Source organism: Bos indicus x Bos taurus, chromosome 1 (genome assembly GCF_003369695.1).
Source record: "Bos indicus x Bos taurus breed Angus x Brahman F1 hybrid chromosome 1, Bos_hybrid_MaternalHap_v2.0, whole genome shotgun sequence".
In the NCBI taxonomy this organism is placed as follows: domain Eukaryota; kingdom Metazoa; phylum Chordata; class Mammalia; order Artiodactyla; family Bovidae; genus Bos; species Bos indicus x Bos taurus.
This window is the reverse complement of record NC_040076.1, coordinates 63,785,433-63,799,403: the sequence shown is the minus strand read 5'-3', so window position 1 is coordinate 63,799,403 and position 13,971 is coordinate 63,785,433. Positions and strand designations below refer to the sequence as shown.

At 44.7% G+C, this 13,971-nt stretch overlaps 1 protein-coding gene across 2 annotated transcripts in view; it reads left to right on the top strand.

The window, feature by feature from the left end:
• Positions 1-13,121, top strand: part of B4GALT4 (beta-1,4-galactosyltransferase 4) — a 30,958-nt gene extending 17,837 nt beyond the window's left edge. For both annotated transcript variants that reach the window (XM_027526414.1, XM_027526451.1), the window contains 4 exons: positions 348-535; positions 7,813-7,935; positions 10,343-10,447; positions 12,200-13,121. In XM_027526414.1, coding sequence (XP_027382215.1) covers positions 348-535; positions 7,813-7,935; positions 10,343-10,447; positions 12,200-12,332 — 549 coding nt within the window. In that variant the 3' untranslated portion in view covers positions 12,333-13,121. The remainder of the gene's footprint in view (positions 1-347; positions 536-7,812; positions 7,936-10,342; positions 10,448-12,199) is intronic.
• Positions 13,122-13,971: the final 850 nt, after the last annotated feature.

The window sequence follows — 13,971 nt, the reverse complement described above, 5'->3', positions numbered from 1 at the left end:
GACTCTGTGCGACCCTATAGACGGCAGCCCAGTGTTAAGTAAATTCATATTATTGTGCAACTGATCTCAACTAATCTTTTTTCCTGCAAAACAAACTCTAAACCCATTAAACAGCAGTCTTTCATTTTAAGGTGCTTTTAGTTATGGAATATAAGTATGTATGAAGCATAAAGAAAAACACAAAGGGTCTGTTATTGTTAATTCAATCTACTGTGTCAGATTTTCATGTCATGTGTATATTCTTATGCGTTAGAGAATAATACCCACTCCTGCATGTGAAATGAAGAGGGACACAGTGTGAAATCTTGTCTTAGGAGCTTTTCAAGTTGTAATTTCCATATCTACAGGCTGGAAGTAAGAAGTTTAATCGCGCCAAACTCCTGAATGTGGGCTATATAGAAGCTCTCAAGGATGAAATTTGGGACTGTTTCATATTCCACGATGTGGACCTGGTGCCTGAGAACGATTTGAACCTTTACAGGTGTGAGGATCAGCCCAGGCATCTGGTGGTTGGCAGGAACAGCACAGGGTACAGGTAAGGTGGCTCTGCTCATGGCTGGCTGGGGTCAGGATGCTTGGCCTGTGGTCATCAAGGCTGTGGAGACATACTGTCTGTGGAAAATGAGAAATAGGAAGAATGGTCCATGACAGCGCCTTCAAAGTTTAAAACAGGAATTAGAGAAATTAGATTTTTTTTTCTTATTAGGAAAAAGTCCTACAAATGCCTTGGCAGGAGATCACAGAGATAAAGGGGGAGAGAACAGGAGAGGGAAAATCATCTAAACACTGCACATGGTGGCCAGACTTGCCTGCAGGGCCCGCCTGGTAGAACTTTGCTACACGCTCCCATGCTGAGTAGGGCTACAGTAACTCATCTATCTGTCCCTGACTTCTGTCTCTGGGAGGCAAAGAGACGGAGCCTCCAGGTCCCCTTTTAGGCCTCTTTTGTGAGCCTGTGATGTCTCTTTCCAGACTGTGGCATCTTTCTAGAGTCCAGGGGGAGCCTGGGAGGGGCATGTCCATCGAGTGGTCTGCCCGGGAGCCGGGACGCCCGGGACAAGTCCCTTTCTCTTAAAACCACTGTGGGAAGAGCAAGGTACCGTCATTTCTGCTTCCATTCCCCACCCCACGCCCCCCCTCAGGAGAGCCATAGGTGCTTTTCAGTCCTAGTTTATTAATAAGTTCCTCTTGAAAACAACCGAGAGGAAATAGTGAGCAGGAAGCTTTTCCAAAAGTGAACCTGCATGTTCACTTATAAGTGTGCACACTTACCTGTCAGCCTGCCCCAAGCCCTTCCTGTCATATATGCTCATATATGGAGTGCTTACTATGCTGGGGCCAGGAGACCAGTCTGAAGAAGGGAGAGTGCCTGCCCTCACAGTGCTTCCTGGTGTGTGTGGGGAGACGGGCATCTAGAGTGGAGCTGTGTCAGCTCTGCACTTCTCTTGTGCAAATTCAACAAGAAGTGTTTGTTAATGAGGGGGAGAATATGGGAGTGGTGAGGCAGAGGAACAGACAGCTATAAAATAATAAGGGAAATTCCACCAGGGTCTACTCCAGAAAGTGAGCACAATCTCTTGACACCTTCCTTGGTCTTGGTTTCCATGTTGTTCTTAGTATGTAGGTTTCTCACTTTGGACTGTTTAAGAGTTTTCCAGGAGTAACACTGACTGCAGGGAATTTTTGCCTCAGGTAAGACTGTACAGACAGAGGATGAGATGGTTGCATGGCATCACTGACTTAATGGACATGAGTTTGAGTAAGCTCTGGGAGTTGCTGATGGACAGGGAAGCCTGGAGTGCTGCAGTCCATGGGGTCTCAAACAGTGGGACGCGACTGAGTGACTGAACTGAACTGACAGACTGTAAATCCAGTCCCTGTGTGAAGTGTGGGATATAAACAAATACCTGGAATAAACTGCAGTGGGTGAGAGCACACTGTCTTTAAGAAACACCCTGGGAAGGGTTTAACGCTGTTGTTCAGGAAACGTGGCACCTTTATCTTGTGGAATCAATGGGAGCTTCCCAGCAGAGTTCCAGGACATGGAAGCAAGAGAGAATGTGGCACAGGTTTGGAGGAAAGGCGGGTGGCTCGTTAGTGCTGGAGAATGAATGTCTGGGATGGTGGAAGGAGGAGAGGCTAGAGACGAGAGTGGGCAGGGGCCAGATTAGGCAGGCCTTATCCAGTCTCATAAGGTGTTTGGAGTTCCTGTGGAAGGTATCAGAGTGCTGCTGATGCATGGTTAGAACCGGAGAATGACAGGAGAATTCAGCTGGCCTTTGGTGTGCGGGATGGAGCCAGGCAGGAGGGGAGAAGATGAGGGCAGACGCCCACTCCTGCCTCCAGGCTCCAGGGACACTTGGGCAAGAGGGCAGGGGAAGGTCTGGAAGAGAACCCCAGGGTTTTTTCTTTTGGGAAACTTGATCATTTTCTGGAGGTTTTGGTGTCTGGTCTCTGAGCCACCTCTGCGTTGAAGAAAGCAGTATATCATATCCGGGTACCTTGGTATTTTCAGAAGCATGGCAATTAACTGCTCACTTACTGGTAGTAAGATGTCACTCTTTACAATACAGAATACTGTACTTCAGACCCTTGACATGGATAATAATGTCCCCTTGCCCAGTCTTTCTAAACACTGTGGTAAGAAATTATAGTCACACAGGATTGTTCTTTTGTTTGTTTTTGGATTATGGATACACTGAATTGTTTCAAGGACAGCCCTTCTGTTAGGATTCTAGATTTTATCTCTGCTTTAAGCTGCACCTTAAGAAAATGAGCTCTTGGGCATTCCTGCTGGGAACCGATCTGGAGTATAACTTTGGTATGATGATCGTGGGTTTTATCAGATGCCACACAATCTAAAAACAACCCCTTATGAATCTTGCTGTTTTAACTCGCTATGGCAATTGGCCAAATGTTTCTTTTATAACTAGATATCTGGCAGTCTTTGTCTTCCTTGAATAACTGACAGTTTTCCTAATGTAAATCATGTGGTTGAATCTGTCTCCTCTTTTGATCTGGATGCAAGAAGCTGGGAGCTAAATCTATGACCTTCTTGTAGAAGCTGAGAGTCTTATTTGCAGATCAGAGTTCTAATGTATTTCGTATTCTAATCTCTCTAGTTGGGGCAGGTGCAGTCAGTTGCAGGCAACTAAGTGTCTGCCCATGTATAGAGTCTTCTCTTGTGTTGTTGGAAGAGGGTGTTTGTTATGACCAGTGCATTTTCTTGGCAAAACACTATTAGTCTTTGCCCTGCTTCATTCCGTATTCCAAGGCCAAATATGCCTGTTACTCCAGGTGTTTCTTGACTTCCTACTTTTGCATTCCAGTCCCCTATAATGAAAAGGACATCTTTTTTGGGTGTTAGTTCTAAAAGGTCTTGTAGGTCTTCATAGAACTGTTCAACTTCAGCTTCTTCAGCATTACTGGTTGGGGCATAGACTTGGATTACTGTGATATTGAATGGTTTGCCTTGGAAATGAACAGAGATCATTCTGTCGTTTTTGAGGTTGCATCCAACTGTGTTTCAGACTCTTTTGTTGACCATGATGGCTACTCCATTTCTTCTGAGGGATTCTTGCCCGCAGTAGTAGATATAATGGTCATCTGAGTTAAATTCACCCATTCCAGTCCATTTTAGTTTGCTGATTCCTAGAACGTCGACATTCACTCTTGCCATCTCTTGTTTGACCACTTCCAATTTGCCTTGATTCATGGACCTGACATTCCAGGTTCCTATGCAATATTGCTCTTTACAGCATCAGACCTTGCTTCTATCACCAGTCACATCCACAGCTGGGTATTGTTTTTGCTTTGGCTCCATCCCTTCATTCTTTCTGGAGTTATTTCTCCACTGATCTCCAGTAGCATCTTGGGCACCTACTGACCTGGGGAGTTCCTCTTTCAGTATCCTATCATTTTGCCTTTTCATACTGTTCATGGGGTTCTCAAGGCAAGAATACTGAAGTGGTTTGCCATTCCCTTCTCCAGACTCTATACATGGACATCACCAGATGGTCAACACCGAAATCAGATTGATTATATTCTTTGCAGCCAAAGATGGAGAAGCTCTATACAGTCAGCAAAAACAAGACCAGGAGCTGACTGTGGCTCAGATCATGAACTCCTTATTGCCAAATTCAGACTTAAATTGAAGAAAGTAGGGGAAAGCACTAGACCATTCAGGTATGACCTAAATCAAATCCCTTATGATTATATAGTGGAAATGAGAAATAGATTTAAGGGCCTAGATCTAATAGATAGAGTGCCTGATGAACTATGGAATAAGGTTCGTGACATTGTACAGGAGACAGGGATCAAGACCATCCCCATGGAAAAGAAATGCAAAAAGCAAAATGGCTGTCTGGGGAGGCCTTACAAATAGCTGTAAAAAGAAGAGAAGCGAAAAGCAAAGGAGAAAAGGAAAGATAAAAGCATCTGAATGCAGAGTTTCAAAGAATAGCAAGAAGAGATAAGAAAGCCTTCTTCAGCAATCAATGTAAAGAAATAGAGGAAAACAACAGAATGGGAAAGACTAGAGATTTCTTCAAGAAAATTAGAGATACCAAGGGAACATTTCATGCAAGATGGGCTCAATAAAGGACAGAAATGGTATGGACCGAACAGAAGCAGAAGATATTAAGAAGAGATGGCAAGAATACACAGAAGAACTGTACAAAAAAGATCTTCACGACCCAGATAATCAAGATGTGAACTCCGGGAGTTGGTGATGGACAGGGAGGCCTGGCGTGCTGCGATTCATGGGGTCACAAAGAGTCAGGCACGACTGAGCGACTGAACTGAACTGAACTGAAGTGTCTGCCCCCCGGTTTTAACTGTGTGTCCTTGCACCACAGAGCTTAAATCAGCACAATATTGTCACAACTGTCTGTTGAGTACAAAGAGAAGTGCAAGAAATGTTTTTACTTTACACACATGCAGAGGGAAGAAGTTTAAGTAACTTGTCTCAGTTATCTCAGTTTCTGTGAAGATAGAGATAAATCTTGTTTCTCCCCGTGATTATGTCAGTGATAAAGATCTCTTCTAGGCCGTGGGACATTTTGTTGCTAAGAATTCTTTTGATACCTTCCTGCTTTCTACAAGGACGCTACTGTTATTTTATGACTGCATTTTCCCCACCCTTGGGCCTTTAAAAATAAGTAAAACTATCTCTGGGCCAATCAAGTATTTTATGCTTTTCTAGGTAAGAAGAAAAACCAGGAGCAATGAACAATAAACATGTAGATATTTGGCACCTAAGAGGCAACTGAGAAACTGATAATTCTTGAACCTCCCTTTCCGGCTGGTCTCCTCCTACAGCTGAACAGGTCTCTAGGTTCTCCTCAGACAGCCTGTACTTTTCTCCCTCTCTGCTTTTCCTAATGGAGCTTGGGTCATCAGCTGTTACTCAGTCGTGTCTGACTCTTCGCGATCCTGTGAACTGTAGCCCTGCAGGCTCTTCTGTCCATGGAATTCTTCAGGCAGGAATATGGGAGTGGGTAGCCATTCCCTTCTTCAGGGGATTTTCCTGATCCAGGGATTGAACCCCATCTCCCGCACTGCAGGCAGATTCTTTACCATCTGAGCCACCAGGGAAGCCCCTGATTACCAGGAGTTCCCCCCATTTTTCTGCCTCTCTGAATCCTTCCAGGCCCACTTGCCCTGATGTTGTTGTCGCCTTCCTCAGAACCCCGAGAAGAGTCACCTCTCTTGTTGGACTGTCAACCGTGTGAGGCTGGGCCCACTTATTCCAGTGTTTAGCCAGCTGCTTTGCACCCAGTGGATAATAGTTACTTAATAGATGACTCCAAGTCATCAGTGCTGTTCCCTCCTGGTGACTGCTTGTTGGTGCTCTGCAGGTTATGCCTGAGCAGTGATTCCACTCAGGGTCCTGATGAAGCTGCTCTTTAGGTAGTTTAGGAATCCCTTCCCAGCCAAACAGTGTCCATTCACAAGGCAACAAGTCACTGTAGTCGATGTCTTGGTCAATAACACCTGTCTTCTGAGCACTTTGTTCTTTTTGTTTGTTTTAGGTTGGAGGTATATAAGTAAATCTGTTTCCATTGTGGGTTAAGCAGGGTCCACCCCATCTGTACTCAGAGCATAGAAACAAACAGCTGAGCTACAAATTAACTTTTGGGACTTCATCTGTTAGGTGGCAGGTGTCAACATCAGGGGTCCCTAACCGCTGGGATCTAATGCCTGATGATCTGAGGTGGAGCTGATATAATAATAATTAGTAACAAGTGCACAATAAATGTAATGCACTTGCTACTGCTGCTGCTGCTGCTGCTAAGTCGCTTCAGTCGTGTCGAACTCTGTGCGACCCCGTAGACGGCAGCCAACCAGGCTCCTCCGTCCCTGGGATTCTCCAGGCAAGAACACTGGAGTGGGTTGCCATTTCCTTCTCTAATGCATGAAAGTGAAAAGTGAAAGTGAAGTTGCTCAGTCGTGTCCGACTCTTCTCGACCCCTTGAATCATCCCCAAACCATCCTTCTCTCACCCCCTGCACTGTCCATGGAAAAATTCTTCCATGAAACTGGTCCCTGGTGCCAAAAAGATTGGGGACTGCTGGCCTACATGGTGACTGATCTTTCCTTTTGGTTTTCCTTCTTATCTGGAAAAGCAGAACTATTTCATTGGTCCTGGAATACTTTGAACTGACGTTAATTAAAGTAAGAAATCCTCCATATATTCACCTTCTCTTATTCGATAACATCCAAGTTGTTAAGCTGCCTTCATCTGCGTTTCTAAATGGTTTCCGTGTTCTGAGGGATGTCTCTATTTCTCAGATTCGCATTAGTCCTAAATGAGTGGGACGTGCTCTCTGGCCAGTGCCTCTGTTCTTTCCCTTTTCCTTGTTGGTATCCCCATAGCTCCGCCCTCTTTACTCTTCTCTCTTCACTTATTGCATTGTCTTCAGGCAACTTTTGCTACTCTTGTGCCCTCAGGTACCACCTCTCGACAGCTTATTTCCGAAGCTATCCCTATAAGTACTCTTGTGTATTGAACTTGGATCCTGTATCCTTTTTCCCACTGGCAGAAGCCCCATGAGAACGTCAAATTCAGCTTATCCAAACCATAATTTGTTTCCTTCTCAAAACCTAATTATTGGTGTGTATACCCTGTTTTTGTGACAGGCATTATCATCTACCTAGCTGCCCATGCTGGAGCCCTCGGGGTTATTAAGGTCTGTCGGGTTCTCCAGGAGACAGGCTCTGAGATGGAGATTTGCGTAAAAGTGGAGGTTTGCATACAAAGTGTGTTCAGGACCTGTCTCTTGCCCTCCACCCAACTCGCTAAAAAAGTAAAAGTGAAAACCGTTTTGTTGTTCACTCATGTTGTTGTGGTTGTTTAGTCGCTCGGTCATGTCTGACTCTTTGCAGCCCCATGGACTGTAGCACGCCAGGCTTCCCTGTCCTTCGCAAAATTTAATGCCTAACCTGGACCCAGCCTTACATTTCTTCTTAACCCACAACTGTTTGGCACACCACTGTTTACTGGATTTACACATGAGATGAGGTCTGTCATCCAGGTCTGATGTTACAATGTACATGCACAGGTACCTGTGTAGACCTCTGCACACAACCATGAACAACCGAAGGTGGGTGGCACCTTGATTAGCGAGCCTGTCTGGACAGAGGTTGGAAGGCCAGGAGTGTGGGGAGGTGGCTCTGGAGCAGGAGTGGACGGGTGAGAGAGCACAGTCTTCAGTGTCCCTGGAATACGCCCGCCCCGCGAAGTCTGGATCGGCTGTAGAGAACAAAAGGACTTCGTGCTAACCTTCTTGCCTTCTCTCTCCTCTCTTTCAGGTTACGTTACAGTGGATATTTTGGGGGTGTTACTGCCCTAAGTCGAGAGCAATTTTTCAAGGTGAATGGATTCTCTAACAACTACTGGGGATGGGGAGGCGAAGACGATGACCTCAGACTCAGGTGAACAACAGAGACAGGTCCCCTTCACGGGGTCTGCTAGCCGTAGTTGTGTGTGGTTCCTGTGGATGCCAGGCCAGCAGGTCATGAGGCTTGAACTTGTCCTAGAGGGGTGGCAGAGGGCGGGGAGGGGGGTGAACAAGGGGGCTCAAATTGCTCTTTGCCACTGGCAGTTCAGAGATGACAGAGGGTGGTCCGGTTCTGGCTTATGGATGTCTGCGGTCCAGGAGTGTTGATGGAGGTGTCTGTGGACTTGGCAGCAGGTCCTAGCTACTGAGATAGGGTCTCCCCAGTGAACGGAAAGTCCCAGACTAGAGTGTCTGTAAAGCTACAATCCGAGGAAAGTGGCCAGAGGTCTGTTCTAAGCCTCTGCCTTCTCTCAGACCCCAGGTGACACTGGCAGTTCCCAGTGTTGTGCACAGCAGGGAGTGCCTGTCGCACACCCTGGAGCAAACCAGGATGCCCTCTCCCACGCTCTGTGGGAGCAGCTGCTGGCATAACCCAGAGCTGCTGGCATGACCTCAGATTCTCTTGGACTCTTTCCAACTCTGGAGGATTCACAAGGAATATGCCTGGTCTCCTCTCTCAGCCCCTTTTCCTGAACTTGGGTTTCATGGCCAGATAGTTATGGGTATCCCTAACTCCCAGAATTAAGTAATTTTTTTCAAGAGCCTGGGGGCAGTATATTCAGACTTGTATTAACAAGGTCTTTCTGTTAGGGAGACCCCCACACCCAACCCTGCCCCATCCTCCTATTGTTGCCTCTTAGAAAGTAAACTTCTCAGCTGGGGTTCTGAATTAATAGATGTGTGCCTTCCAGAAATTTTCCTTTGCTTTTCCATTGCTTCAGCATGAGGAAGCCATGGCTCCAGGTTGGTTTTGTTCCCAAGTCTAGGCTGAGAATCTCTCCAGTGTTTTTGGCAGGAGGGAACAGATCTCTCTGGCCAAAGGCTGCCTAGGAAGGGCTGTAGTGATGGGCGGCGTACTTCATGGCCCAGCCCATCAGCAGCCTGCGTGGCTGTCTGTGGCTTATGAAGTGGACAGAAGATGCCTGCTAGATTGCAGGGCAGGAATAGCAAGGGCTCAGTCAACGTATCCATCATATTCCCCAGCTCCTTTTTACTTCCCAGGTGGGATGGTTAGTAGAATTTTATATTGGTGATGGATCTTCACTCTGCTATTCCTGTTGCTCTTTGGCTTCAATGTAAAAGGGAGCCCCCAAGTTTGTTTTCAACATCATAGCCTCCAGAGTGGTTCTTGACTAATGCTGTGAATAAACCAACTGATTTGAGCATAAAAATTTTGTGGAAATTTCTTTACTACTTATTTACTCACCTGTGCAACAGGCACCACCCTCTTTATGCTTATAGAGTACATTAGGTTTTGCAAAGGATCTTCCACATGGACTGTCTTCTTTGAGCCTGTCAGATCAACTGTGTGTCCCATTGCTCTTTGGTTGAGGAAACCCAGGCCTGGAATAATGAACTGACTTCCCCAAGGTTGTAAATAATAAAGTCTAGATTTGAATCTAGGTTTGTGACCTTTAGCAGTTGTACTTTCCCTAAAAAATAAAACACTAAGTAAATTAGGGATCCTGAGAGACTTGGCCTTTTAAAGATGTATTTTCTCAGCTGTTTTTGGAAAACAACAAACTGTGTATTGATACATCTTTGCACCTCATTAGTAAATGTTAAGTGTGGTTCTTTTATGAATTTATTGTCTGAGGTTCAACATAAGAAAATTCTTTTTTTAAAATACCAAAAGAATCAAGATATATGTGTCAGTTCAGTTCAGTTCAGTCACTCAGTCGTGTCCACCTCTTTGCGACCACATGAATCGCAGCACACTAGGCCTCCCTGTTCATCACCAACTCCCGGAGTTCACCCAAACTCACGTCAATCGAGTCGGTGATGCCATCCAGCCATCTCATCTTCTACCATCCCCTTCTCCTCCTGCTCCCAATCCCTCCCAGCATCAGAGTCTTTTCCAGTGAGTCAACTCTTTGCATGAGGTGGCCAAAGTACTGGAGTTTCAACTTCAGCATCAGTCCTTCCAATGAACACCCAGGACTGATCTGCTTTAGGATGGACTGGTTGATCTCCTTGCAGTCCAAGGGACTTTCAAGAGTCTTCTCCAACACCACAGTTCAAAAGCATCAATTCTTTGGCGCTCAGCTTTCTTCACAGTCCAACTCTCACATCCATACATGACCACTGGAAAAACCATAGCCTTGACTAGATGGACCTTTGTTGGCAAAGTATGTCTCTGCTTTTGAATATGCTGTCTAGGTTGGTCATAACTTTCTATGGGCACATGTATATAAATTTTTGCAAGTGACTTTTTTCTTAAGTACCTAGTGGCAGATAAGTGGAATAGAATTTTTCTTTAAACACCTCTGTTATTTTTCCAGGGTTGAACTTCATAGAATGAAAATAACCCGGCCACTGCCTGAAGTGGGTAAATATACTATGATCTTCCACAAGAGAGACCAAGGCAATGAGGTGAATATAGGACGGTAAGTCCTGGAGTCACATGCCTGACAGCCTACCTGTTTAATCTCTTCAGTCCATAGTCCTATGCCATATTTGATCAGATAAACCAGTTTATTTTGTTCAGAGCTTTTTCTTAAGGTAATTTTTCTAACAGACCCAAAAGCAAAGGGAATAGTCTATTGAATTCTCACATAGACATATCCCATACCCGGTTTCAACAGTTATCAATTCATAGCCTCTTTTTTTTCTCTCACTTTCTTTTCCTCACCCACTGGATTCTTTAGAAGCAAATCAGATATCACAGCATTTCATGTGTAAATAATTCAATATGTATCCTTAAAATGAAGTATTTAAAAAAAGAATTGCAGTACCATTATCATGTGCGTGCATGCTCAGTTGTGTCTGACTCTTTGCAACCCCCGGAGAAGGCGATGGCACCCCACTTTCTTGCCTGGAAAATCCCAAGGACAGAGGAGCCTGGTAGGCTGCAGTCCCTGGGGTCACTAGGAGTCGGACACGACTGAGCGACTTCACTTTCACTTTTCACCTTCATGCATTGGAGAAGGAAATGGCAACCCCCTCCAGTGTTCTTGCCTGGAGAATCCCAGGGATGGGGGAGCCTGGTGGGCTGCCGTCTATGGGGTTGCAGAGTTGGACACGACTGCAGTGACTTAGCAGCAGCAGCAGCTTTGCGACCCCATGGACTGCAGCCTGCCAGGCTCCTGTGTCCTTGGGATTTTCCTGGCAAGAACACTGGACTGGGTTGCCATTTCCTACTCCAGGAGATCTTCTCAATCCAGGGATTGAACCCATGTCTCCTGCTTTGGTAGGCGGATTCTTTACCACTGTGCCACCTTGGAAGCCACCATTGTCATACCTAAAATAAAATCAGCAGTACTTCTTTACTGTTATCAGATGTCCAATTAATGTTCAGATTTCCCTGATTATCTCATAAATGCTTAAAAATTTTTTTAAACAGTTGGTTTATTCAGGTCAGGATTCTAGACAAGGTTGGCACATTACGTTTGAATGATCTCTGTGAAATTACTTTTAATTTGTAGGTACCCCCTTCCTTTTTTTCCCCATTGTAAGTTATTTGAACAAGCCAGGTCATTTTTCTGATGGAATTTTCACATCGTGGAATAAAGGGAAAAAATTAGCATTGGTTTATCATTTCAAAATGATGAGTGTATGCTACCTACATCCTTCTGAATGTAGTTAATATTCTTTTTGATGCTTGGATTGTTTTTGGCAAATGTTATCTTTTCCTAGCTGTTCCTGAATCCTTTGACAGAGCTCTAGTTGTTTTGAGAGCTTCTTTCCCTTTGCTCTGGTGTGATGAGCTGTTTTAGGTTCATCCTGTGTTTCTGCCCTGGGAATTAACTCTTTCGCCAAGGAATCCTGGCAGATAAACCAGTTCTTTTGGGTGCTATGTCTGAGGATTCATAGATTCCCTGAAGCTTATCCAAGGGCCTGTCAGCAGTGGATGACATGTATCATTGTACAGTCTTCTGTTCTATAGACCAGGGCTCACCACGTGCAGGATTATTCTCATCATTGGTTCTCAGGGTCTTCCATGGGGTCTTCCACGGGAACACATGGCTGTTGTTGGTGTCTGTAACCTTAGATGAGAAAACTTAACTTCTTTTACAGTTGGAAGCCCAGCAGGTGCAATAATTTAGAAAGATGCCTTTGCCAAACTTTATGGCAAGGCAAAAAGCAATGGAAGTAGATGTTACATTCTTATCATTCATGTTTGTTCTTTTTATCTTTAGGATGAATCTCTTACATCAGGTGTCACGTGTCTGGAGAACAGATGGGTTGAGCAGCTGTGGTTATAAATTACTCTCTGTGAATTACAATCCTTTATATGTCAACATCACAGTGGATTTCTGGTCTGATCCATGACCCTGGCTCTTCTGGTGACATTTGGAGGGACTGAATATTTGATTGCAGTAATCTAGAGACTTCCCCTAGTAGCACACATTAAGAACTTGTGGCCGATCTTTGAGCTGATTTTCCCTCTTTGGTATTTTCTTAGCAGAGTTCCTGGTGATGTGGAATGTAAAACAATTGTAGAAGACAGCTTTGTTAGTTGTTTTGATCATGAAGGTTAACTACGGTACTGTAGATAACTTGGGACTAACTATGAAAGGACCACTCGAAAGATACCATGAAGGCTACTTGAGAACTCTGATTGGAGAAGATGTATTTCTGTTTGAAGTGATACATATATTCTGGAATGAAAAAGGCCATGGGAAATAAGATGCTGAATGTCCCAGAGAATCAGAATTCTTCTCGTCCCAGGGGGAAGGGGTTAAAGATAAGTTTCTGTTACTCATTTATCCTGCGTGGTTGTCTGTGAAGAGGCGGGTCCCACGTGAGAGGAAGGCTGAAGAAGAGGAGAGAAAGGTGAAGAATCAAGATGCCATGAACTTGGGGCTGAAGAGGTGGCAGAAGGACCACGTCAGGCAGAGGGCGGCTGCGCTGTGGCCCTGCGTCAGGCGCCCCCTGCCCAGGCACCCCTTCCAGTCCCAGCTCGGCAGAGAACACATTTTATCTACTAGTTTTTAGGGCATTTTTGTAAAATCATTTTGTACGTGTAGGGTATGATGTAGCAGTTTACAAATTGCATATTAACTAATAATACATTGGAAATACCTCTGTAGTAAAATATGAAGAAGCTTTGGTTGTTCATTCTTGTTTTTTTTTTAAACTGTTCTTTTGTTACCAAACCAAACTTGGGTGTGTTTTCTCACATGCGGTACAGCCAGTCTACTGAAAACAGTCTGTGGTGAAGCACTTATTGTGGGCACCAAGCAAGGGAATCCAGGCAGCTAGTGCCTAAGAAGTTAAAACACTTTAAAAAAAATTAATTTATTTATTTTAATTGGAGGCTAACTACTTTACAATATTGTAGTGGTTTTTGCCATACACTGACATGAATCAGCCATGGGTGTACACGTGTCCCCCATCCTGAAATCCCCTCCCCGCTCCCTCCCCATCCCATCCCTCAGGGTTGTCCCAGTGCACCGGCCCTGAGCGCTCTGTCTCATGCATCAAACCTGGACTGGCGATCTGTGTCACATATGGTAATATACATGTTTCAATGCTATTCTCTCAAATCATCCCACCCTCGCCTTCTCCCACACAGTCCAAAAATCTGTTCTTTACATCTGTGTCTCATTTGCTGTCTCACATATAGGGTCATTGTTACCATCTTTCTAAATTCCATATATATGTGTTAATATCTGTATTGGTGTTTTTCTTTCTGACTTACTTCACTTTGTATAATAGGCTCCAGTTTCATCCACCTCATTAGAATGGATTCAAATGCATTCTTTTTAATAGCTGAGTAATATTCCATTGTGTATATGTACCACAGCTTTCTTATCCATTCGTCTGCTGATGGACATCTAGGTTGCTTCCATGTCCTGGCTATTATAAACAGTGCTGCGATGAACATTGGAGTATATGTGTCTCTTTCAATTCTGGTTTCTTCTGTATGTATGCCCAGCAGTGGGATTGCTGGGTTGTATGGCAGTTC